Source organism: Schistocerca nitens, chromosome 8, assembly GCF_023898315.1.
Source record: "Schistocerca nitens isolate TAMUIC-IGC-003100 chromosome 8, iqSchNite1.1, whole genome shotgun sequence".
Lineage (NCBI taxonomy): Eukaryota > Metazoa > Arthropoda > Insecta > Orthoptera > Acrididae > Schistocerca > Schistocerca nitens.
The window spans coordinates 396,463,175-396,490,081 of NC_064621.1; the positions used below are offsets into that span (position 1 = coordinate 396,463,175).

A 26,907-nucleotide genomic window follows, 5' to 3' on the forward strand; every position below is an offset into this window, starting at 1 on the left:
TGGAATATGACTCATTCGACCAAATGACTTCCTTCTGTTGCTCCACAGTCCAGGTTTTATAGCTTCAGTGCTATATTATCTTGCTACGGGCGTTCGCATCACTGACGTGTTGTTTTGGTATTCCAGCTTATGGTGCTCGCTCTGTTGTTTTGGTGCTGACAGATTTCGCGACTGTGACATTTAGTTATGCAGTTACTTTTGCAGCTGTCGTCCCGTGATTTATCGTCACGCTCCTCTTCAATGACTGTCTGGCATGATCGCTCAACGGACACTCAAGACCGCGTTGTTAGTTAGCGGATGATGTTTTCGTGGTTTCCTGTGAATCCTGAAGAATGGGATACAGCCCATCGGCTTTAAGCAATGACATCCCAAGTTATCACAGACGATGCATTGCAAACCCTTAAAAGAATAGACGAGTGTTGAGAAACAAACGTATTGTAGTACAGAGGAAAGAGATCGTGGACATGTGTCATGTACAACAATATTTCGAAAGTAATTTTAGGTATATCGCGTTTTTCGCAGTAGAAGACCCTAGTATAAAGCGATATACGTTACACTGGCATGGAGCACATTAGTTGACATACATGGAAATTTTGTTGGCTTTTTCGCCTTCGCGAGTTCTAGTATCAACTGAAGAACAGGATATTAGTCCTAGAAATAGCGAAAAAATCGACAAACGTAAAATTTGTGTGCTGTACCTCGGCTGACCTATATAGTTCAAAAATGGTTCAAATGGCTCTGAGCACTATGGGACTTAACTTCTAAGGTCATCAGTCCATCAGTCCCCTAGAACTTAGAACTACTTAAACCTAACTAACCTAAGGACATCACACACATCCATGCCCGAGGCAGGATTCGAACCTGCGACCGTAGCGGTCACGCGCCTATATAGTTCACTTGAAGAATAACATACTAGTACTAGCGAAGGCGAAGAATGCGAGAAACGTAAAATTTGTGTCTTATACCTCAGTTGACCTATGTAGGTCAATTGAAGTATAGAATCCTTATAATAACGAAGATGAAAACACGACAAACGTAATATTAGTATCCAGTACATCCACTGATCTATATAGATCAACTGAAGAATAGGATACTAGTACTAGCGAAGGCTAAGAAACCGACAAACGAGAAGTTTGTATCCTGTACCTCAGTTGACCTATATGATTCAACTAAAGGATAGGATTTTAGTACTACCGAAGGCAAAAAAAGTGACAAACGTAAAAAATAGGACACAATTTTCGTAGCTCAACCGAGGTACTGGATACCAATGTCACGGTGGTCGCTTTTTTTTCTAGTACTAGTATCTTATTCTGCAGTTGACCTACATAGTACAAGATACGAATCAATTACTGAGGAAACAGCAATTGGAACGACTCACTATCAGACAAAGGTATTATTCAAAACATCTACACAAATGATTTAAAATTACCACAAGCGACAAAAAGCGTACAAAAATAATTGTCTCTTAATAACACATTCATTTATTTCTATTTACTATTATGACGCTTCGCCACAAAAGATAACCGATTTATTATCTATGGCTAGAAAATAAACAAATTAATATCTACGACTAAGTTATGCCGTCATTGGTCAAAGCCAACGAGTTGTAGTGAAACCACAAACACTTCGGCTACCTTGGTTACGGTAGCGCCTACCATATGATCACCAACAATTTACCCACGTTCGAATTAACTTAGCTCCGACATAATCCGCTCTCAACTACGCAGAATACTTTTCGGACCACAAGAGATACTTGCAACGTATCGGGGCATTGCATAGGCACCGTTCGCGGTCAAATACAACAGCGTCACCTGCAGACCTGGCTAGCATCTGCTTTGTTCAAGTATGCATGTCTCAGTGTTTCCCTGTATTTCTGCCCAACCTCTGTAAGTCGGTATGGATAGACCTAGGATACATGCTATGTCCCAGCGTTCCGTCGGCTTTCGTTTGTACCAGAATGTCCAGGAAAATTAATGTGCTGTGTTTTTCCACCTACATCGTTAACTGAATAATTGAATGGATGGAATTTAGATGTTGCACAAATATAGGTAACGCGTCAGTTCCACGATGCCACACCATAAACGTAATATCAACGTACCTTCAAAAGCCAGACCGTTTTAAAATGAACGACTGTATTTGTTTTCTCTTCAAAATCTTCCGTAAAAAAGTTGTCTACCACATGAGATGGGGAGCTTTCCTTGGCGCCTCTGTTTAGTTATTCGAAATATTCGTTATTTAATTTAAAAAATGTTGAAATTAGTGCATGTTTAAGTAGCACCACAATGCCCTCAAACTTATAGCCTATAAGCTCTGAACTAATAGGCGGCAATATGTTATTACTGAAATACTGTATTATCAGATGACTTATCTTAGAGTATATATTGAAGAAAGACGAACTTATATTTATAGCATTTCTAGATTTAGAAAAAGGTTCTGTTGTCGTTAACTAGAATAGATGTTTCGAAATCCTAGAGTGAAAAGTTTTCTATTAACTGAAGATAAACCTGAAGCCAACTAATGAAAGAGCGTAGCGATTAACGCATAGTGGCGTGAGAGTATGGTGTTAGACCGCAGTGTTTATAAACATACGAGCTTGTGCCAAAATGAAAATATGTGTACTTTTACAACAGCTGATAACTGTGTTTTAGCCGAGCGGTGTAAGTTGCTGCAGTCATGGACTGTGCGGCTGGTCCCGGCGGAGGTTCGAGTCCTCCCTCGGGCATGGGTGTGTGTGTTTGTCCCTAGGATAATTTAGGTTAAGTAGTCTGTAAGCTTAGGGACTGATGAACTTAGTAGTTAAGTCCTATAAGATTTCACTCACATTTGAACATTTTTAACTGTGTTTTGACGAAATGAAACATACATGAACAGAGATCTATCATTCCCAAACTGCGTATCTTATCCTGTTTGCTTATTCTAAAAAAACTACGTCAATGGCAAGTGCAACGAAAGTAACTTAGCAGCACAAAGCTCTGTATTGCGCAAAAAGCGTCGCATATAAAGGCAAATGGTACTCACGGACGATCCATGACTTAACGCCGAGCTTTAGAGACGTAGTTGCTGGGCAACGAACTCTATTGTGCGTTCCCATTGTAGGCTCGTTGTTTTTCTTTTTTTATTTATTTGGTTTTCGACGGCGATCCATTTAGCCAGAAACAAATTTTTCTCGATTGCAAACAGCTCTTCACAGAAGCTTCATTAAGGGGGGTAGGACGCCAAACGGGCCGACTTGGAGCAGGAGAGGCACCAAAGGACGTTTTAATTTCCACTGTCTATACTTTTACAAGTAAATTCATAAAACTTTGTCAGCATGACCAGGAAGGATTCAGGATTCACACTCGTGGTAGCGGAAGTTCAAAAACATAACAAAATATTTTTTTTACATATTAAATTTCATCATTTTTTCACTTACTATTGGCTGCATTTGTTGCTGTAAGTACACTTTTCTTCATAAGTAAGAGAGACTGTTCGATGAATTTTGCACAGCATACAAACCATACTTACAGGTGTCTGAAACTCTAGAATTTATTTAATTTATGAAAAAATGAATGAGCTGTTACGTTTTAAACTATATGTTTAGAAAACAATCAAATTTTGTAGTTAATTACTACGAACGCATTACGTCGAACGCATCCGCCATAGTTTCACAAGGAGTCCGCAAAAATCAGTTCGCCGTGCAGCTCAACAGCTCAGTATGCCCAAATGTCCGTCTGGCGTGTGTGTTGCGTCGACGTTTATACATGAAACCATACAAAATGCAGCTAGAAGTCTTCCGAAGTAAGGGTGATTTCAGGTGTGCCGCAGGGGAGTGTCGTAGGACCGTTGCTATTCACAATACACATAAATGACCTTGTTGATGACATCGGAAGTTCACTGAGGCTTTTTGCGGATGATGCTGTGGTATATCGAGAGGTTGTAACAATGGAAAATTGTACTGAAATGCAGGAGGACCTGCAGCGAATTGACGCATGGTGCAGGGAATGGCAATTGAATCTCAATGTAGACAAGTGTAATGTGCTGCGAATACATAGAAAGAAAGATCCCATATCATTTAGCTACAATATAGCAGTTCAGCAACTGGAAGCACTTAATTCCATAAATTATCTGTGAGTACGCATTAGGAGTGTTTTAAAATGGAATGATCATATAAAGTTGATCGTCGGTAAAGCAGATGCCAGACTGAGATTCATTGGAAGAATCGTAAGGAAATGCAATCCGAAAACAATGGAAGTAGGTTACAGTACGCGTGTTCGCCCACTGCTTGAATACTGCTCAGCAGTGTGGGATCCGTACCAGATAGGGTTGATAGAAGAGATAGAGAACATCCAACGGAGAGCAGCGCGCTTCGTTTCAGGGACATTTTGTAATCGCGAAAGCGTTACGGAGATGAGAGATAAACTCCAGTGGAAGACTCTGCAGGAGAGACGCTCAGTAGCTCGGTACGGACTTTTGTTGAAGTTTCGAGAACATACCTTCACCGAGGAGTCAAGCAGTATATTGCTCCCTCCTACGTATATCTCGCGAAGAGACCATGAGGATAAAATCAGAGAGATTAGAGCTCACACAGAGGCATACCGACAATCCTTCTTTCCACGAGCAATACGAGACTGGAATAGAAGGGAGAACCGATAGAGGTACTCAAGGTACCCTCCGCCACACACCGTCAGGTGGCTTGCGGAGTATGGATGTAGATGTAAATGTACTGCAAGTTCTTCCTGAAGGTGACGAACACCAACGTGTGGAGTTCCGTAATTTCGTTCTTGGCTAGATGGAGGATGACAGTTTTCTTCCACGCTTAGTGTTTAATGACGAGGTAACATTCCGTTTAAATGGAAAATGTGAACCATCATAATGTGAGAATATATGGTACGGAACAACCTTATGAATCTGTACAACATGAGAGGGACTCTCCAAAATTTAATGCGTTTTGTGCAGTTTCACGGGAAAAGGTGCATGGTCCATTTTTCTTCTGTCACAGGAAAACATATGCTTGAGAACTTTCTTTTCCCACAGTTGGAGACTGATTCGAACGACTTCGTTTACCAGCAGGATGGGGCACCGCCACACTGGTATCTGGAAGTGCGGGAATTCTTAAATCATAGTATTACTGAACGATGAATCGGTCGCACGGGCTAAAATGATTCAGCCTTACATTACTGCCTCCAAGTTCACCTGACCTGACTGTATGTGATTATTTCTTGTGGGGGTTTATAAAAGACTGTTTATGTGCATCCGTTGCCAACAACAATGAATGAACTGAGACATCGCATTAACAGCAGCTGTGGAAGCTGTAACTGAAGACATGTTCGCTCCAGTGTGGAAACAATTTGAATACCACATCGGCGCCGGCCGTAGTGGCCGTGCGGTTCTAGGCGCTACAGTCTGGAGCCGAGCGACCGGTACGGTCGCTGGTTCGAATCCTGCCCCGGGCATGGATGTGTGTGATGTCCTTGGGTTAGTTAGGTTTAAGTAGTTCTAAGTTCTAGGGGACTGATGACCATAGATGTTAAGTCCCATAGTGCTCAGAGCCATTTGAACCATTTGTTTAATTGTAAATAACGTTCGGCTACTAGTGACGATTTTCTTGTATTTATAATTTGCACGACGCATTGCGCGAAATGATACCCATTTCCAAGTCCGGTTTCCTTTGTGCGTTATGCCACTTTTTCATAATATTTTTGATGTGTGAGGTCCTGATCTCTTCTGCTGTCGTCAAGTTTTCTTTTGGTCCACTTGTGCAGAGCCTCACTCATATTGAACATCACACAAAATTTTTCGTACACAATATTCGTACATCGATAATAACAACCGTTCTAACCGTTTGTTTATGTACGTTTGTTATTCTCGATGTATTCTGCGTGATGTTTAATATGTGTGAGACTCTTCACAATTGGACCACAAGAAAACTTGACGACAGCAGAAGAGATCAGGACCTCACACATCAAAAATATTATGAAAAAGTGGCATAACGTACAGAGGAAACCGGACTTGGAAATGGGTATCATTTCGCGCAATGCGTCGTGCAAATTATAAATACAAGAAAATCGTCACTGGTAGCCGAACGTTATTTACAATTAAACAAATGGTTCAAATGGCTCTGAGCACTATGGGACTTAACATCTATGGTCATCAGTCCCCTAGAACTTAGAACTACTTAAACCTAACTAACCTAAGGACATCACACAACACCCAGTCATCACGAGGCAGAGAAAATCCCTGACCCCGCCGGGAATCGAACCCGGGAACCCGGGCGTGGGAAGCGAGAACGCTACCGCACGACCACGAGCTGCGGACTTACAATTAAACCCATTGTTTTCAAACCTACAGCCTTCCATGTAAATTTCTAATGAATGAAATAAAATTCAGAGTAGTTATTAAAAATTGCGTCTTTTTCCAGGTGGTGATGACTTCAGTATGAAAAGTAGAAGAAGCAGATGGAAAACCCAGAATAAGCATCCTGTTACGAGCGCTAGATCACATATTTAAGTAATCAACAGTACAAGATCAGAGTTTAAGTGCGAGATAAGCCATTGCAAATGTGAAATGCTGCTACATTAGTAACCAGTCTAACCGCTATAATATTGAATGCAAGCATGCAAACGTGCAGCCATTGTGTTGTCAATTCGAGGGATGGATTTCCATGCCTGTGGCACTTGGTCAATACAGGGACGGTTAATGCTGTTTGTGGATAACGCTGGAGTAGTCATCCAATGATATCCCATACGTGCTCGACTGGAGACAGATCTGGTGATCGAGCATGCCAAGTCAACATGTTGACACTCTGCAGAGCATGTTGGCTTACAACAGCGGTATGTGGGCGAGTTTCAGCGCGTTGGAAAACATCCCTGGAATGCTGTTCAAGAAAGGCAGCACAACAGGTCGAGGCACCACACTGACGTACAAATTTGCAGCCAGGGTGAGTAGGATAACCATGAGAGTGCTCCTGCTGTCACGAAAACGCTTCCCAGACCATAACTACAGGTGTGGTGTGGGGTTGCGGGCTCTCAACTGGCCTCCTTCTAACCAACACATGGTCATCTTTGGCATCGAAGCAGAACCAGCCTTCATCAGAAAACCTCGCCTGACACGACTGAAGTCGCAAATCGCGGTGGTTCGGTGTCAGTGGAATGCACGCTGCAGGATGTGTGGCTCTTGAACTAACCGATTTGTAATAGTTAGCTGTGTCACTATGGTGCCCACTGCTGCACAGATTGCTGCTGCGCCAGAGCCATAAGCCGAACACGATTGTCTTCCCTTTCAGCAGTGCCACATGGCTTTCTGGAGCCTGGTCTTCTGGCAACTGTACATTCTCGTGACCACCAATGACAGCAATCATGTACAATGGCCACATTTTTGACTTTCTGCAACATCGCAGAAGGAACAGCAAGGTTGTTGTAGCTATTTTACACGACCTCGTTCAAACTCGGTGTGTTGATAATGGCGTCTTTCTCGCCTTAAAGGCATTCTTGACTAACAACTCACCACGTCCAATCTCAAAGGTAATTAACGCTCACTACCGTTACACTGTGTATTCAAAGCAAACATGATTTGCTTTATCGTTGTGGCGCTATCGGCGCCACCCCTATGCGACTGGTGCGAAATTTGGAAATTTGTGTTAAAGTTCTGTGGGACCAAACTGCTGAAGTCATCGGTTCCTGGACTTATGCACTAATTAATCTAACTTAAGCTAACTTACGCTAAGGACAACACACACTCACGCCCGCGGGAGGACTCGAACCTCCTACGGGGGGAGCCGCGCGAACCGTGACAAGACGCCCTAGATCGCACGGCTACCCCGCGCGGCGAAATTTGAATAGACATCTTTCAGATGTAGAAACAAGCCTACCAACTTTCTTTTATGCCGCACAACTCCTTCTTGGTGTAGCTATTTTTTCCGTCAGTGTATATTCGTAGGAGTTGGAAGAAATTTCTGCGAATGTACATGTGGCGCGCAATATTGTATGACAGTGAACCAATGACAGTGGAAAATCGGAACAGAAGAGAATCGAAGTGCTTGAGATGTGATGCTACAGAAGAATGTTGAAAATTAGGTGTACTGATAAGGTAAAGAATGAGAAGGTTCTCCAGAGAATCAACGAAGAAACGAACATGTGGAAAACACTGACAAAAAAGAAGGTTCAAATGGCTCTGAGCACTATGGGACTCAACTGCTGTGGTCATAAGTCCCCTAGAACTTAGAACTACTTAAACCTAACTAACCTAAGGACAGCACACAACACCCAGCCATCACGAGGCAGAGAAAATCCCTGACCCCGCCGGGAATCGAACCCGGGAACCAGGGCGTGGGAAGCGAGAACGCTACCGCACGACCACGAGATGCGGGCCAAAAAAGAAGGGACAAGATGAGAGGACACATGTTAAGACGTCAGGGAATGACTGACTTCCCTGGTACTAGAGGGAGGTGTAAGGTGTAAAAACTGTATAGTTAGACAGAGACTGGAATAAATGCAACAAATAAATGAGGATGTAGGGAGCAAGCACTGCTCTGAAATGAAGAGACCTCCAAAGGAGAGGATTTCGTGGCATTCCACATTAAATCAGTCAGTAGACTTCGCACATGATCATGTTACGCAACTGTTTTGCTTGTAGATCTCTACATCTATATCTGTTTCTATATAACCTACAGACCATGATTCTAGAGCATGGCAGAGGGTGCTTCTCATTGTACCACATTTCTTCTCATTCGATTCGCGTATTAATAGTGTTGCCATCCTTCCTGATATATCGGGACCATCACCGTTATTGACCTTGCCCCGACAAGATACGTTTTTGTCTCTATTTTGCAAAATACGTTATGAGCTTGGCTCCGGTACTGAAATAACGACATCTCTTAGCGCAACATGTAAATGCAAACTTAGTTTTATTTATGTCAAAAAGTTATGTTGACAAGGTCGCCTCACAGATGGCGTTGCAAGTTGCATATCCTGTATCGATGATGCAAGCACCTTCTAGATCTGTCGTCATCATTCGAGAGAATACCAGACTTCTCCAGTTGTACGCGGCTGGAACTATTTATGTGTATGTGGTTTAGGAGCACTTACCGGCGAGGTAATCAGTGCTCTAAACTGACTGCATATTTCCGGCCGGAGTGGCCGAGCGGTTCTTGGCGCTACAGTCTGGAACCGCGAGACTGCTACGGTCGCAGGTTCGAATGCTGCCTCGGGCATGGATGTGTGTGATGCCCTTAGGTTAGTTAGGTTTAAGTAGTTCTAAGTTCTAGGGGACTGATGACCTCAGAAGTTAAGTCCCATAGTGCTCAGAGCCATTTTTTTTTAACTACATATTCCCAGTATCTTACCAACGAACCGATATCTGCCATCTGCTTTCCCTACAATTGAGTCCATGTGACTGGTCTATTTCAAATCCCCAAAAACTGTTACACCCAAGAATTTGTATGAGTTGACTGATTCCAAATGCAACTTACTTATATTTTAGTCATACGGTACTATGTTTTGCGTTTTGTGAAATGCTTAATTTGCGGTTATGAAGAGTTAAAGCAATTAGCCAGTTTTTGCTTCAATCGGTAAAAACATGACGCTTACAGGTCTTTTTCTCAATCTATTAAAATGCCTTCTTCTCAGGAATGTGTAAAGGTATCAAGTTGAAATTTATGTCAAACACTAAGATCTACAGCCACCGGCGTTGTAAAAAATTAAGTTTCTAATTCAACGCAATCAAAAGATATTTCACATATTTTGATACTCGTAAATCACTTATCAAAACCAATAGATGAACTATCTGTATTAAGGTGTCCATTCGGCCCGTTTTTCCCTGTACAGTCCCGGTTTCTTTTTCCAAAATGTCCTGCTGCTCTGGAAGTTCTTTTGGGGACGCTAAAATATCCTGCTTTTGTGATTCTGCTTGGCGACAGTATTTTACGCGAGCAATTTGCTGTGCAAATCTAGGAAGTGCCACTTGTTCAACTCGCTCTACATTATTTCTTTATTTACTGTTAATGTTCTGCAATGTTGGTAATATCGATTCATTTTAAGTCGTATTTTCGATTGGTTTTTGAACTTTAGATAGTAAGAATTTCTGTTTAAGTTGTGGTAAGAAATCTGAAGACATTATAGTGGATACCTGACAATGTCAAATCTATACAGTCACTATTTCATCATACAAAAACAAATGCGTAGTTTTAACAGCAATGTAAAAAGTGTGTTTCCTTTTACCACCGGTACACGATCGCGTGTTTCCCTCGGTGAACTCTTTGTAGTCCGATGAAAAAAAAAAAAAAAAAAGAAAGAAAGAAAACAACGGATTGAAAGTGAAACAGTGAAAGATTTGCTAATTGTCAAAACACGCTTTAAGCGCGAACGCTCGTGCTATTAGCATTTTGCTCACAGAAATTCTACAACACCCGGCATTTTGTCGGCATTGCCTGCAGGATTCTGCACGCAGCAGGTGCCGCTCGCAAATGTCAGTTGGTTTCGCCACTCATCGCCGTGTAGCACTTAGCTCATCGCATGAGCGTCGACGTAAGTATATACTTCGATATTCACATTTTTACAAAGGTCCTTTTATGTGTATTTGTCTTGGTTTATTGCATTTTTTATTATTTACGATTGCTACGTATATATAAAACTAGTAAACTAACATTATTTTGAATTTTTATAGATTGATAGACAAGAAGAAAGAATTTTGGCGCGGCTGGAAGAAGATGTTCGGAGGAGTACAATCCAGAATGTCCTACTGCAGCAAGTTATAAAACGATGTACCCATGAAACTGAAGTTTCAGGCGCTGAAAAACCCAGTGGTATATAGCAATTCTTTCCAAGACGCAAAAATCTGAAGATAAAAAATGTATTTATTCATTGCCAAAATTTTTGTCTAATGAACATGCTGTAACATTATGTGACGGTTACAAAGCTCAGATATATGACTAAGATTAAGTCACAGACGTTAAATAACAAGATCTACTAGTTTTTTTCCAATTTTCTTATTAGAGCCTTAGAAGACTGTCGATTTTAATTGTCCCAAGATATATAATAACCTTGGGAGCAGTGCCAGATTAGCCACGTAGCAGGAGTTAGCAAATGCTACGGGACCCATGCGTTGGTTGGGCCCCGCGCCTGGGCGCGAAAATTCTTGTCAAGTTAAAGGGTTTTCTTCTTTTTTTTTTCGACCGTCATTTCAAGTATAGCATTTATTTGTTGCAAGTATACTAGTGAAAATGCTGAATTATCTCACCATTTTGTTAAGTTCGCAACATTCTGCCAACTGATTAATATAGTTTCTGGCGTCACGATGAAGAACAGGGTAATCGGTGTGTCGGAACTATCCTCGATGGCCAGCAATAGCTTCTTAGTGACATTTAGTTCATGCAACAAACCACTTGCATGCAACCGACCCCACACAGCACAACAATTAGAAATGTAAAAGCGCGTGAGTGTTGACGTTGGCAACAGCGATTCAAAAAGGGCAGTCGACACCCAAGTCCCGAAAGGTACTGACATCTAACAATCGGTGCTTGGAGACCAATCATCAAATTCTTTTACTAAGTAGAAGATTATTAAGTTGGTGACATCGATTTTATATAGTGATTCCAAAGTTGCTGACTGAAAAGAGGGAACCACTGAAGCATAAGGTAAGGTCCTTGTTAATATATACGCCGAAATTTAAACAATAAAAAGTATGTTGATACTCCATGTGTAACTATGTAGGGATCAGCTATTTGTATTTGATATCATCGTAAAACAAATGGTTCAAATGGCTCTGAGCACTATGGGACTCAACTTCTGTGGTTATTAGTCCCCTAGAACTTAGAACTAGTTAAACCTAGCTAACCTAAGGACATCACACACATCCATGCCCGAGGCAGGATTCGAACCTGCGACCGTAGCGGCCTCGCGGTTCCAGACTGCAGCGCCTATAACCGCACGGCCACTTCGGCCGGTCATCGTAAAACACTGTAGTTTTTGTTTGGATTATGTCGAATACTGCAGACATTTATTTAGCGCTCAGAATTTGTTCACCCTTGGTACTGGTATATACGATAATTGAGAATTTTTAATACCACAATATTTTAATGAGGAAAATAGAACACTGGTGAAATAACAATCTTGAAATCGATTTTGCGTCAATATTTGAGTAATAATTTTGATACTGCGCAGCTTTGACCATCTGTGATGTACATTTTAAGCATTAGCACATTGCAGTACCCCACCCCAATGTATCCTTATAATGGTAAAGCGTGAAGCATGAACACAGATAATTGGTTAAACAATTATTTTAATAACAGGTTAATAATTCTCAAATTACAAATCCGTAGCGTTGAAGAATGTGTACTCTTGAATCTGTACTTCGCATTAATATTGTCAGCTTTACAATTCAACGGAAGCGTCCCCTTAACGGTACCTCTAGCAATTTTTCAAATGATGGTGTGATCTGGAGTGACGTCCACCCAGCTACTCAAGACACTCGCCGCGAAAAACATTCAATATTGGACATAGCTTTGCTGCATATGAGCCGATACTCTTTGAATGATACGCTCAGTGGTTTCCACTGCATTAATTGTAACTTGAAGATGTCTGTACGCGAAAGATATTTAAGAAAGCTGAATATGAGGGTGCTTTTTATAACAGCTATCGAAGCGAAAAAAAAATATTTTTAGAATTTTTGTGTGTATGTCTGTACGTGCACCACGCAAAAACTAATGCACGGAATTGGATGCGATTTTCAATTGTATTTTTGCAGCTCTATCTTAAACTGTCTTACAGCTTTCATATTGACACGCCGAGTAGATCAAAGTTTTCGTGGTTTTGCCACAAAAGCATGTGCTGTTACACACTGCTGCAAACAATCAAGCTTTGTGAGCCGCCACCCTCGCCGGCGTCTTTTATGCGCGGACGAGGTCACGGGTAAAAGCTACTCGCATTGTAAAAATGTAGAAAGTAAAGATGTCTCTGGCACCAGTTACAGACTAATAAAGCACGTGAATAGTCTCAAAACTATATATATCGCGGGAAGTGGCGAAAAAATACGTATACAACAGGGCGGTTAAGTGTGCGTGGCACTGGCTTTTTTTTTTTTTTTTTAATGCCCGTTGAACAACTGTCACCGTTTGGTAAATTTTTAGCAAAGAGTGTTTATTTAAGTGTTGCTTTCAATCATTTTAATTTCTTCGACAACAGAAACAAGTCCGGGCTTATCTCAGACCGCACCTCCCCGCAATGGGCAGCCTTGGATGCGGCCAATGCGAAGATACAGGAAACGGCAAACTCTTTAGTGCCATGTTCTTCATTCGTTGACAAGGTTTTGTGACCTGAAAACTATTACGGAATGAAAACTAATCTACCGTAATCTTGTATGGTTTTAGAGAACACGTCTTCTCGGGACATCCGTCAGTATTTCTTGTTTATAAAATTGCCTGTCTGGTAAAATATGATTCCAATAAAACAAACTTTCATCATCTCGCGCCCCTAGTATGTACGTCGCTTCTTTTAAAAGTAGAAAAAGAGGCGACAGAGAGTGTCGATCTGCAGATACCATTGGCATATTGTGTAGATTTATACAGTAGGCCTATTACTGACGCACAGACTGCACGAGTGTGTCGTCCTTCGTCCCTTTTGGTAGGAGGACGACCATACATGATCTCCAAAATGAAAATACACTTATACATATTTGCCCATCGAAAACTCACATAGTCATACTAGCTAAGGTGTCGTTGAAAATTGAAAAATTATTCAAAAATGGCTCTGAGCACTATGGGACATGGTCATCAGTCCCCTAGAACTTAGAACTACTTAAACCTAACTAACCTAAGGACATCACACAGATTAGATTAGATTAGATTAGATTAGATTAGATTAATACAAGTTCCATGGATCATGAATACGATATTTCGTAATGATGTGGAACGAGTCGAATTTTCCAATACATGACATAATTAGGTTAATTTAACAACATACTTAAGTTAATATAACAACTTCATTTTTTTGTGTTTTTTTGTTTTTCTTTATTTTTTTATTTTTATTTTATTTTTAATATTTTTTTTCTTAATTTATATCTAAAAATTCCTCTATGGAGTAGAAGGAGTTGTCATTCAGAAATTCTTTTAATTTCTTCTTAAATACTTGTTGGTTATCTGTCAGACTTTTGAAACTATTTGGTAAGTGACCAAAGACTTTAGTGCCAGTATAATTCACCCCTTTCTGTGCCAAAGTTAGATTTAATCTTGAATAGTGAAGATCATCCTTTCTCCTAGAATTGTAGTTATGCACACTGCTATTACTTTTGAATTGGGTTTGGTTGTTAATAACAAATTTCATAAGAGAGTATATATACTGAGAAGCTACTGTGAATATCCCTAGATCCTTAAATAAATGTCTGCAGGATGATCTTGGGTGGACTCCAGCTATTATTCTGATTACACGCTTTTGTGCAATAAATACTTTATTCCTCAGTGATGAATTACCCCAAAATATGATGCCATATGAAAGCAGAGGCAGAGAAGAAAAATTCTTCACACACAGTAAATATGACTGTTTTGTAACGATACCTATTTGTTTTGTTGTAGTAAGATGGGTTACCTTTAGCACCGCAATTGAACTGTTATTGGATACGTACACCCACGTAACATTATTTTAAAAGATTGAGACCATTGTATTGCGGCTATGATGTCCCAATGCTCAGTATGTTATTGTCGCGTACCATAACGTTATTGTAGCATACGATATTAAATTTATGTGTATCGATTATGTTGACCTTTGAAAACCTTTGCACACTTGTACAGCGCTTTCTACCCTATTTACTGTTAATTTACAGATCGTTTTTGTTATAACAACTAAAAAATCTTAGCGGCCCTGAAAGATTCTCTTCTTTTTAGTCTTCCAGAAAGTGACAGACCGTTTAGTATACTCCTTCGATATCATCTCGAGCTATTACTGATGATTTTAAATCTTGAGAACAATCTTCGTTATCATGTACTTCCTCATTTTAGCATTCATTGCCCTTACCACCATTGGAGGTTGTAAAGAAGCATCGAACGTCAGTCCATTATTTGGATCTTCATTTGGAAAGTTGTCTATGGTATCTGCAACGAAAATCAAACGTATAAATAAGAGCACAAAGAAAAGCCCATACACTTCCATTTCCGTGTGAAATATCTGGAAAATAACGATTTTAGTTAGTCATGTCTTAACTAGCTCTCGCTATTTTACAATCAACCGTTTCAATTTGACCGTCTTTCCATTCGAATCCAGGAACTGCTGCAATGTAGCTCATGGGTAGCCGGTAAGTTACGTATTTATTTCGCGCTTAGGCCACACTTGTAGACCTAAGTAAAGCTTTCGATTCTGTCAGCCACAGAATTCTATCAAATAAGCTCTGCTCATATGGTTTTGAAGACAAAGTACTATCTCTGATTACGTCTTATCTGAGTGAGAGAAAACAAATAGTACATTTCAACAGGAACAAATCAAACACATTGGGTGTAACACGAGGTGTGCCACAAGGGTCCGTGCTTGGACCCTTGCTTTTCATAATTTATGTAAATTATTTGTCCAATATGATGCCTCGTAAGTCCATACTATATGCAGACGACACCACCTTTCTTACAGTAGATAGGGCCTTCGACATTCTCAAGCACAAAAGTGCAGAACAACTCAGAATATCCAGTGTATGGTTCAGAGCAAATGAATTACAAATTAACCACTCTAAAACTGTAAACATTCTATTCAGCCTATGTAACAATGACAACTGTAGTTCCTCAGTTAAGCTTCTTGGCATTCATCTGGACCCAAAATTATCCTGGGAAACTCACACCAATTATGTATGCAAAAAGTTATCCCGAGTCACCTATCTGCTAATAAGCTCAGAACTTGTGTGACGGACAGGCTACTGCTAAATGCCTATTATGACTTTTTTCATAACCACCTCACGTATGCAGTGCTGTTATGGGGCAACGCCTCTGGGGTAAAAAGAATTTTTCTTTGGCAGATAAAGGCCATTAGGTGTATTGCTGGAGTGAGAAACCATGTATCATGTAGAGACTATTTCAAAGAGTTAAAAATACTGACACTTACATCACTGTTTATTCTCAGTTGCTTAGTGCACGTAAAGGAAAGCCAAGAAAGCTATAAACTGCGCGAGTCTGTACATAGCCACGACACATGCCAAAGGCAGATGATGGACATCCCAGTTACTAGGCTTAAAAAAGGCCAAAACAGTTACACATACACAGGGATACAATTATTTAACATGCTACCACCTACAGCACTCAGTGTATCACTGAATGTCTTCAAAAATATTACAAAAAGGTGGCTTGGACAAAAAGCATTCTATACAATAGAAGAATTTAAATTATGTAACAAAAATGAGCTAATCTATTAAAACTGCTCTATGACATGACCACCATATTACATGAGCACTTCTGAAAATGTTAGTGCATCAGGCGGTTGTGCTTTATTTACATAATGTATTTTTACTCAATAGTTAACTGCTGTATGACACGACCACCCTATTACATAAGTTCTTCTGAAAATGTTATTGTACCATGCTGTTGTGCTTTATTTACATAATGCATTTTCCCCAATGGTTAACATGTATTAAGCCTGTCTCATTTATATTTGTTAAAATGTTTTTCTTAGCATGTGTATTGTGTTACACATACAGTATCTCCTTTTGTCATTATGCACGACACGTTTATGTTTAATGACAACTAAACATGTGCAGTATAAAACATACTTACTCATTCAGAATGTTAAAAATGTATGACTTATTTTGTAATTATATAATGTATGTAAAATGACGACATCAAGTGCATGAAAAATGCTTAAAGATGGATCAATAAATCAATCAATAAATTAAAATGGCTGCAGTGTGGCAGAGCGATTAACGAACAACCAGGGCGCACGAATATAGCCTGGTCTTAAGTGCATACTTTCACTATATGGCCCACATTCTCACGCTAGGTCGTTTGTGGGAGCCGACATTTTACCAGCGTGCTTCCCTTATTAAATATAAAACATGAAGCCAAGTGGATTATGTTTTGTTGAGAGCGCTAATTACGAATAATTTAAATATGTGGATGAGTTTGTGTTGACGGGTAGATAACAGCTGAGAGCATATTCTCAACTCGTTTTCTTCCTCTGACATATCTTTTATGGGCAGAGATTTAATAGATCTCCATAGGCGGGAAGATGTAGCAGTCTGACGCTCGCTTTTGCTTACACGGCACGTATCATTCGTAAAAGTTCTATGGGTGAAAAACTCTCATATACAGTATGTGATCAAAAGTATCCGGACATCCCCAAAGACATACGTTTTTCATATTAGGTGCATTCTACTGACAACCAACCGGCAGATACTCCGTATCAGCGATCTCAGTAGTCATTAGACATCACGAGAGAGCAGAATGGGGCGCTCCGCGGAACTCACGGACTTCGAACGTGGTCGGGTGATTGGGTGTCACGTCCGTCATACGTCTGTACGCGAGATTTTCACACTCCTAATATCCCTAGGTCCAATGTTTCCTATGTGATGGTGAAGTGGAAACGTGAAGGGACACGTACAGCACAAAAGCGTACAGGCCGACCTCGTCTGTTGACTGTTGACAACAGTTGAAGAGGGTCGTGATGTGTAATAGGCAGACATCTATCCAGACCATCACACAGGAATTCTAAACTGCATCAAGATCCACTGCAAGTACTATGACACTTAGGCGGGAGGTGAGAAAATTTCGATTTCATGGCCGAGCGGCTGCTCATAAGCCATACGTCACGCTGGTAAATGCCAAACGACGCCTTGCTTGGTGTAAGGAGCGTAAACATTGGACGATTGAACAGTGGAAAAATGTTGTACGCAGTGACGAATCACGGTACACAGTGTGGCGATCCGATGGCAGGGTGTGGGTATGGCGAATTCCCGGTGAACGTCATCTGCCAGCATGTGTAGTGCCAACAGTAACATTCGGAGGCGGTGGTGTTATGATGTGGTTGTGTTTTTCATGGAGGGGGCTTGCACCCCTTGTTGTTTTCCGTGGCTCTATCACAGCACCTTCTTGCTTTCCAATGTTGATGAGCAATTCGGGGATGGCAATTGCATCTTTCAACACGATAGAACACCTGTGGCGGAGTGGTTACACGACAATAGCAACCAGTAATGATGGACTGGCCTGCACAGAGTCCTGACCTGAATCCTACAGAACACCTTTGGGATGTTTTGGAACGCCGACTTCGTGCCAGGTCTGACCGACTGACATCGATACCTCACCTCTGTGCAGCACTCCGTGAAGAATGGGCTGCTATGCCCCAAGAAACCTTCCAGCACTTGATTGAACGTATGTCTGCAAGAGTGGAGGCTGTCATCAAGGCTAAGGGTGGGCCAACACCATATTGAATTCCTGCATTACTGATGGAGGGCTCCACGATTTTTAAGTCATTTTCAGCCAGGTGTCCGGATACTTTTGATCACATAGTGTATATAGCTTAGCATCTGCGCAGTCAACTGGTACTAGCTTCAATAGAAAATGGACGTATTTTATTTATGATACTTAACGCGTTATGCAACCCGATTAAATAGCAATGTTCCATTTTATTTTATAATTTATTTTCCCTTTTACACAAACCAAGCTAACCACCATGAGCAGGAGACAGAGAGATACTGGGCGCCACTATGCTTCTGGAGGTGCAAAGCGTAAAGCAAGAGATGAAAAGGAGAGAAAGACACATGCTGTTATTTCTAAAACACGTAAACTGTCTGAGTTTAATAATGTTGCGAATGATTTTGCCGAATATACAGAAAATGAAGTACAAAATACAAAAAGGAACTTTTTCCGATGTAGTTACGTTTTCCACAAGTGATACAGCAATTGAACACACGGCAAGTCTCTCCATTTCAGCAATATCGTCTCCAAGCCAAACTGAACTGAAAAGCTTAGGAAGTCCTATCGGCCCAGAGACCTCGTCTAAAAGACAAAGAGAAGTCGAAAAATTGTTATAGGCTTCTGCTGTTGCTGCATCTTGTACAAGTGGAACCCAAAGTGAAGTAAAATGTATTCTAACGGTATTGGTGAGTGGCCAAACAACTTTGACAGAGATAATTGGGTAATGAAAGGAAGTAGCGAAGTTCAGCCTATGAACAGAAGTTTTTCGTCTTCAGTGAAAATATATGAGAAGGAAAATAAGCCAAGATTCTGTAGGGAGACGTTTCTCACATATAAACTTACGAGTAAAACTTACATGAGAGATCGGTTGTACAATTCAGAAAGCAAAGGGCGACTTTCCTTTTTTTTGCAAAGTGGCAGATTCTGACGGTTCGCCACATTTTATGAAAGACTGATTAGATGACTGGAAGCAGCAAATATTTTGCTGAAGAGACATAAAGATAGCAGTTCTCATAAAAAAAAGCTTTACTTTCCCTGTTAGCTCTAAAGAAACAAGGATGCTCATGTTGAATCTCGACTTGTAAGCCAAATTGAGAGCGAACAAAAGTATTGGCAAACACTCTTAGAACAGAATTGTTGCAGTTATAAGTTTTTTAACTGAGCGAGGACTAGTAAGTATTTCGAGATAGTGATGAAATTGTTGGTTCACCCCACAATGGAAATTATTTAGGGTTATTATCATTACTAACCAAATTTGATGTGTTTTTGGCTCAACATATGTGTATTCATGCAAATAAAGGAAAAGCACATACGTCGTATTTGTCAAAAACAATGTCCGAGGGATTTATCCATCAGATTGCATCAGCCATACTGGATCATATTATTTGTGAAATTAATAGATTCAAATCTATTCAGCCTCATTGGATTCTATTCCTTATATGTCCCATGTAATTCAACTGACTCTAATAGTGCTCTATGTCCTACCATATGGGCCAGTAGAAAGATCTGTGAAGTTTTTGGATATGGAAAATCATACTGCTGAACAACTCTACCAAAGCTCACTATCTTTTTGAACAGAGAATGGCATTAATATCAAAGATTGTCATGGGCAAAGCAATGACAATGCCAGTAACAAGAGTAGTGATGGTAAGTACCTATAAGACCAAACTGCTGTGGTCATTGGTCCCTAGGCTTACACACTACTCAATCTAACTTAAACTAGCATACGCTAAGGACAACACACACGCAAACCGTGGGAAGGTGCATAAGACGGAGCAGCTACGCCACGTGGCAACATGAGTGGCAGGTACACTGGCTTGGAAGAACAAATTAAAGAGATTAAGTAAGCTGAATATATTCCCTGTTTTTCACATACGCCAAATTTGGTCGCCAAGTGTGTGCAGAATATGGTACAAAAGCATCTGTTTTCTTTGATTACCTAGAAAGCCTCTATACATTTTTTCCTGCTTCCTGCATTATTTCCCAGTTCTACCTATTGATGGGGCCTTCTTTTGAAAGCACTGAAAAATGATAGTACTAAAATTCTGATTTTGAAAAGGTTATCGGACACTAGGTGGTCGGCCAGAGCTGACGGTACAAAAACGTTTTTATTTGGTTTTCATACCATCAAACAAGTTTTGAATGACATATCTACTAATATGCATCAAAAGGCAGAGTGCCGTAGTATGGCTTACAGTCTGGTTTTGAAAATGAGTAGGCTAAGCTGGAAATGGGAATAATGTTTGTCTCACGGAACAGAATCCTAGAATGCTTGCAAGTGACTAGTGTTTTGCTGCAGATCTGAGCACTGGATATGCACAATCCTTACATGAACATATCCCAGCAATAAGTTTCGCATTTTCAGAAATCGAGGGAAAAGCCAAATCCCTAACTAGGTGTGAAGAATATCAGCAACAAACTTCAAGAAGACACAAGTGAAATACAAAGTACAGCCATTTTAGTGGGTGAACTACTCTCGATGAGGTTGTAGAAAATCCAACACCTGTAGAATATTTTGAATTTCACGTGTTTATTGTGATCATTGACAATGTACTGGCTGCATTAGCTAAACACATGGAAAAATGGCATCACCTGACTAGGTCAAAATTTTCCTCCTCTCAGCACTGTTATTGGCGGACTGAATTTGCAATGTCACCCAATGACTGATCGCTGTTTCATGACCGTGCCTCCCAGAGCAGGGTGGACATTTTCTATTTATTGTGTGCTGGTGTGTGACTCAAGAATCAGCATCTTTCTCATGATTTCACTGGTAAGGATGTCCCCAGTGTTGGTTAGACATTATTCTGATACTTTTCTGCATTCTTACATTGCTGTGAAAGAACCTACACATCACTTCTTTGTAACAGCTCTCTCTGTACGAGGTCTGGACATTCTCATGCTTGTGCTCCAACTGAAAATCTACTGGTGTTCATGATTTATAAACAACTTCCAGAAAACACTTTTCTTTAAGCAGACTGACTTGTTTCATAGTTCTTTAGTCTCACAAGCCTCCCTGTATGAATTCTTGGCACTTTGTATCTAAGCTCAATCCCAGTGCCTGGGGATACTTGAATTCTTAACACATTCTTGCTTTTTAAGACAGGTGAGACCAGCTGTTGCCATTCAGAAGATTCACACATTCCATCCCTATGGATGCAGGAGTCCATCAACTTTCAGCACACTACTCATTGTCCACCAGGCTCTTTGCATGCATCCATTTTTAAGTGAGGTGAGGGCATCCTTCAGGATACTCCCTGCATGTTTGCAGAATGTGCCTTTGGCACTCGCTTGTAGGGTCTGATTTTGCCTCATCTGGGGTGCTGGCACTGTGAGTGATGAAAGTGGCCACCAGCAGAGTTGTCACAATAGTTGCACTCATCCACCCACACCACTCATACTCAGTGTCCGGGTTTACTAGCTGTCAAGTAGGCCTGTCAGGTGTACTCTGTTCTCCATAGTGAAAGGGAGGTAGTTACTGTGAAGTGCCATCAGAGATGTGCCACCTCAAGTTAGAAAATCTGACTCATACAATCAATTATAAGTAGTAAACCACCCATCTGTCTCATTGTTTATTATTCATTGTGTGTGAATGTATTTGTGTGTGTTTTCATGATTTCTTTTATTTCTCCCTTAGCACAATAGTTCCCTGCCATATCCAATGGAGTGCTTGATACATCTGAGCAGCAGCAGAAATCAAGTCAGTACGCAGACCAACTCCGTGATGTGGTAAGCAGCAAAATAACCCTTGACAGATCGAGCAGGAGGACATAAAAAGCAGACTATCACTGGTGGGCCTTAATTTGTAGAAGAAATTTGAGAATGTGTCTGGAACATAGCACTGTATGGTAGTGAAACATGGACTGTGGTAAAAGCAGAACAAAAGAGAATCAAAGCATTTGAGATGTGGTTCTACAACAGAATGTTGAAAATAATGTGGACTCACGAGGTAAGAAATGAGGAGGTTCTCTGCAGAATTGACGAGGAAGGGAATATATGGAAAACACTGACAAGAAGAAGGACAGGATGGTAGGTCATTTGTTATGACATAAGGGAATAACACCCATGGTACTAGAAAGAGCTGTAGAGAGTAAAAGCTGTAGAGGAAGACAGACATTGTAATTCAGCCAACAAATAATTGATAATGTAGGTTGCAAGTGCTATTCAGAGATGAAAAGTTTGGCACAGGAGATCAATTCGTGGCAAGCCACATAAAACTAGTCAGATGACTGATGACTCAGAAAAAAGTGATAGTGGTGTTGTTCGCTACATACAAGTCATGACAGTAAATATGTAGTTGTAGGCATCTCCTCAGTTCATGAGTTAAGCATAATGGTAATTATTGAAAATTTACAACTTAACCTAGATAAAAATGGTTCTTTCAGACTACAAATGATATTAGTTACGTCTGAATTCAGCACAGGTTACTGCAACATTTAACCCTCAAATGTCTGTAGTGTTACTGGATTGTCATACAATATGCATTGGGTACTATCCAATAACACTGAAATATACAACAATGAGTGTATCATGCAGTGGATTCACTGTCAAGACTACATTCAGAGACTTGATCATGCTAGTTCAGCCATGTGTAGTGTGGTGCATTGGCATGTTTAATGGTTCCCACATGTAAATAGATTTTTTGGAAATGTGTGGCATGTGCTTACTAAGCTCATACATCAGAAGACTTCAGAGGCAGCCTTTCCTATAAATTTTGATGCATGTTGTGCTCCAGTACACAGCATGTACAATGCATCAGCATCTTTGATCTCTGATGTTGCTACAGAATTATGTGATGTAATTGGATAGATAAAAAACTCTGCTCACCCTGCAGTGACAGGAGAATACAAAATGAACTCACAATGGACTCATGGTGAGGCTAACCTTTAAAATTCCTGGAATCTCTAAACACTGCTTCCCATTTAAATCTCCCATGATCATATTCTCAATCCCATGCTACTGTCCTTGATGTTGATCTCATCCTCACCAAAGGCCACCTACGTGCTTCTGTCCACATTAAACTTGCCAAAAAGCAAGAGTACTTATATTTTGACAGTTGCCATCCTTCCCAAGTCAATCCCCCCCCCCCCCTACAGCCCTGCTACTCAAGGCAAATGTATTTGTTCAAATGTAGACTCTTTACAGCAATACACCACCTTTCTCACCTCAGCCTTCACTGGACATAATTGCACCACCAGCTTCAAATGGTTCTGAGCAGTATGGGACTTAACTTCTGAGGTCATCAGTCCCCCAGAACTTAGAACTACTTAAACCTAACTAACCTAAGGACATCACACACATCCATGTCTGAGGCAGGATTAGAACCTGCGACTGTAGTGGTCTCGCAGTTCCAGACTGTAGCGCCTAGAACCGCTCGGCCACTCCGGCTGACCAGCTTGGTTCAAATGCAAATTTCCCAGACCATCACATCTGATCCTGATACTGCTGATCCCTCCAGAAAGGAACTTCAGAGCACACCATCCATCACTCAGTTTTATCCCAGTCTTTAATGTATTAATCACCTACTTCGACAAGGCCATGACTACCTTAAATCATGCCCTGAAATGAGATCCATTCTGTCTGAGATTTTTCCCACCACATCTAGAATAGCTTTTCATCGCCCTCTAAATCTCCTTGTCAGATCCTATACACCTTCTGTACCCATCTCCCTACCATAAGACTCCTACCCTTGTGACTGTCCCAACCTGCCTCGTGCACCCTCCTGCCACCACCTATACCATCTCTGTAACTGGCAAAACATGTACTATCAAAGTGAGAGCCACCTGCAAAACGACACGTCATATACCAGATGCTATGTAAACACTGTTTGGTCTTTTACATTGGCATGAAAACCACCAAGTTATAAGTTAGAATGAATGAGGCATAGGCAGAGGGTATACATCAGCAACACACAATGTCCTGTTGCAGATGCCCTACAACATGATAATCATGATCTTGGTGCCTGTTTCATTACACACGCCATGTGGCTTCTTCCCCCAGACACCAGTTTCTCAACTAATGCTACAACCTATCCTTGGTTCTCACCACCAACTTGACTTTAATTTACGTTATTTTCACCCATCTTAACATCTCTCCACAGTAACTATTCCTTTCCTTACTCTGTTTCAGTTCTCTACGTCTTTCATTTTCTCTGTTACATACAACGAATGCTCTTAGTTTTACAATCTCATTAACTTATGTGTGATGCTTTAGCAGTAATCTCTGTCTTGCATATTACCCTATCTTCCACCTTCAAGCTCTCAGGTTTTCAAATCTTATCTGGTGCAGTCCCCAACAATCAATCGTTCCTTCTCATCCCATCCCATAAGTCTCTGCTGACCTGGGGTTCTGGGTGACATTTCCAAACTCTACCCCTTTTCCTAAACCTGTCCAGTCCTTTTCCTTCACCCCTCTTCATTTGCCTTCAGCCCTACTGTGAAGAAGGAGCCACTGGCTCTGCAGCTTGTGTAAGTGTGTGTGCATGTGTATTGTCCAGCTGCCACTTGGTGCGTAAATTTTATCTGTCCAATTACATTACATTGTCAAAAATTGATTATTTTTGTTGTTATATACAGAATTATGTGGATGTTTTTATTTATTTGTGTATCCTACCATTTAAACCAAAGTAAAAAATTGAAAACAAATGAATATCTTTCCCCTAATGGTGTTTCATTTCATCAAAAATCTCAATCACGTTTATTGAGATATGTTGTTAAGATTACTAAAGTATAAATGACAACTATAATTCGTTACATGTTCAGTAAGCGGATCAAGAGAAACTCAAGACATATCTCACAAGGAGGAACTGAAAACATTTACCTATGGGCTGGAATATGTATAAGAACTGTCACTTGCTGTCCAATTATTGCTTTAACGAAGAGACTTAGCACATTTTTACATGAGGTGAAAGATAACAGTTCAGCTGTTGCAATGTTAGAGAATAAGAAAGACAGAGACACTTAACAATTGTTGCAGAAAATACCCAATGTTACAGTAAAGTTGTAGCAATATGCACCATGTCACATCACAGATTGCAACAAAACACTTCTCAGTGTACATAATTATTGTATAGCTTTACATATAAAAGTCTCAAAACTGGCAACATGCAGTTCAAGTTGTTTCTATGTTGATGGGTCTTAACACATTTTATACGAGATGAAACGTAACATTACAACTGCTGCAATGCCAGAGAGATAACAGTTCATACATTTTCAATTGTAGTCATTATGTTAAAGAGACACTAAGCAGTTCATACACTTGACTTAGCAGTTAATTATTAAAAGTGTGGCGCCGATAAGGTCAACACCAGCATCGATAGGTGTTCGTCTTTGGACTCTGAGCATCGTCTTTGGACTCTGAGCATTGTCTTTGTGCTGTTCTGCCATGTTCAGTTCTTTGTGAGCCTTGCATGTGTTTAGGTGAATAAATGAACTACTGCTAAATGGGTGTTGTTTGGTGTAACCAACCCGAACTTATCCCTCACTGGTGACCCCGAGTTGTAACGTCTTCCGTTTTCGCCGTTATACTGTGTCCGCGACCTCCGCGTCAGTTATTTTCGCATGTATTACATCGACACAGCATTCAGACAATGACTTCGGCCTAGTGGCTAACACCAGATTTTGTGATCGACATGCATCGTGTTTGGGCGATCTACACCCTCCAGGACTGCAACACAATGCCTCTCACTCGATGATTCCGCTGATTTCGCCGGACGTTTTCGAGTCTGCAACAATAAGTGAGGTTAGGAGTGCGCATGACTCTGGGTATCAAACGCCATTGTTTCCGCCACATGTGCCCTCCCTCATCGACTGTGCAGTTACCTCTTATGGATCTCCGTGCAAAGCGGGACCAATGCCGATTTCTGCAAATGCTTCATCGGACAACCTACTAACACCAGGACAACGATTTTCCACGCCGAAATCCATGCAGTACCATGCGGATACCTGCCACGTGGCCGGAACTGCTTCGTCTACAGGTCAACCTCCTCAGCATCAGACCACGCCCACGCCTGCCTTGGTTCAGCATCAGCACATGCCTTCCCACTTCGATACCTCGTCCTGCAACAGGAACAATTACTTATTATCTGTGCCTGACCCCCACCTCCATCCCACTGCTGCGCCTCAGTGTTTTGTGCCACAACATTCACCTTATCTGCACACAATTTTGAGTGTAGTGACTATGAACAGTGAACATTCACACACCCCGACCCATCTTCGACATCATTTTCCACACTGTGCTTCTGGACAGCCCGCACCTCCGCGGCCTCCCTGCAACATCAGTGGCCCCGGCTCTGGTCATATGTCGAGCTTTCCGTGGACTAACACGCATTCTAAACTTTGAACTTTTTCTCACCTGTCGCCCCTGTGCCGGCTCCAGTCGAGCTTCCGCTACCATTCTCGGCACATCTTGGTGCCTCATCAGCGTCGGTCTTCCACGACGCGTCAATCCGAACACACCCGCAACGTGTTGAGCTTCCGCAACCGCAATCGACACATTACGGTGTCTCACCCGCGTCAGCCTTCCACGCCATGACAGATCGTGCTCAACCACAACATGTCATCTTC

The 26,907-nt window shown here is 41.1% G+C and overlaps 1 protein-coding gene across 1 annotated transcript in view; it reads right to left on the bottom strand.

The window, feature by feature from the left end:
• LOC126199584 (uncharacterized) overlaps positions 1 to 26,907 on the bottom strand; it is a 168,680-nt gene that overhangs the window by 108,716 nt on the left and 33,057 nt on the right. Inside the window, exon 2 of the mRNA XM_049936509.1 lies at positions 14,979 to 15,055. Coding sequence (XP_049792466.1) covers positions 14,979 to 15,055 — 77 coding nt within the window. The remainder of the gene's footprint in view (positions 1 to 14,978; positions 15,056 to 26,907) is intronic.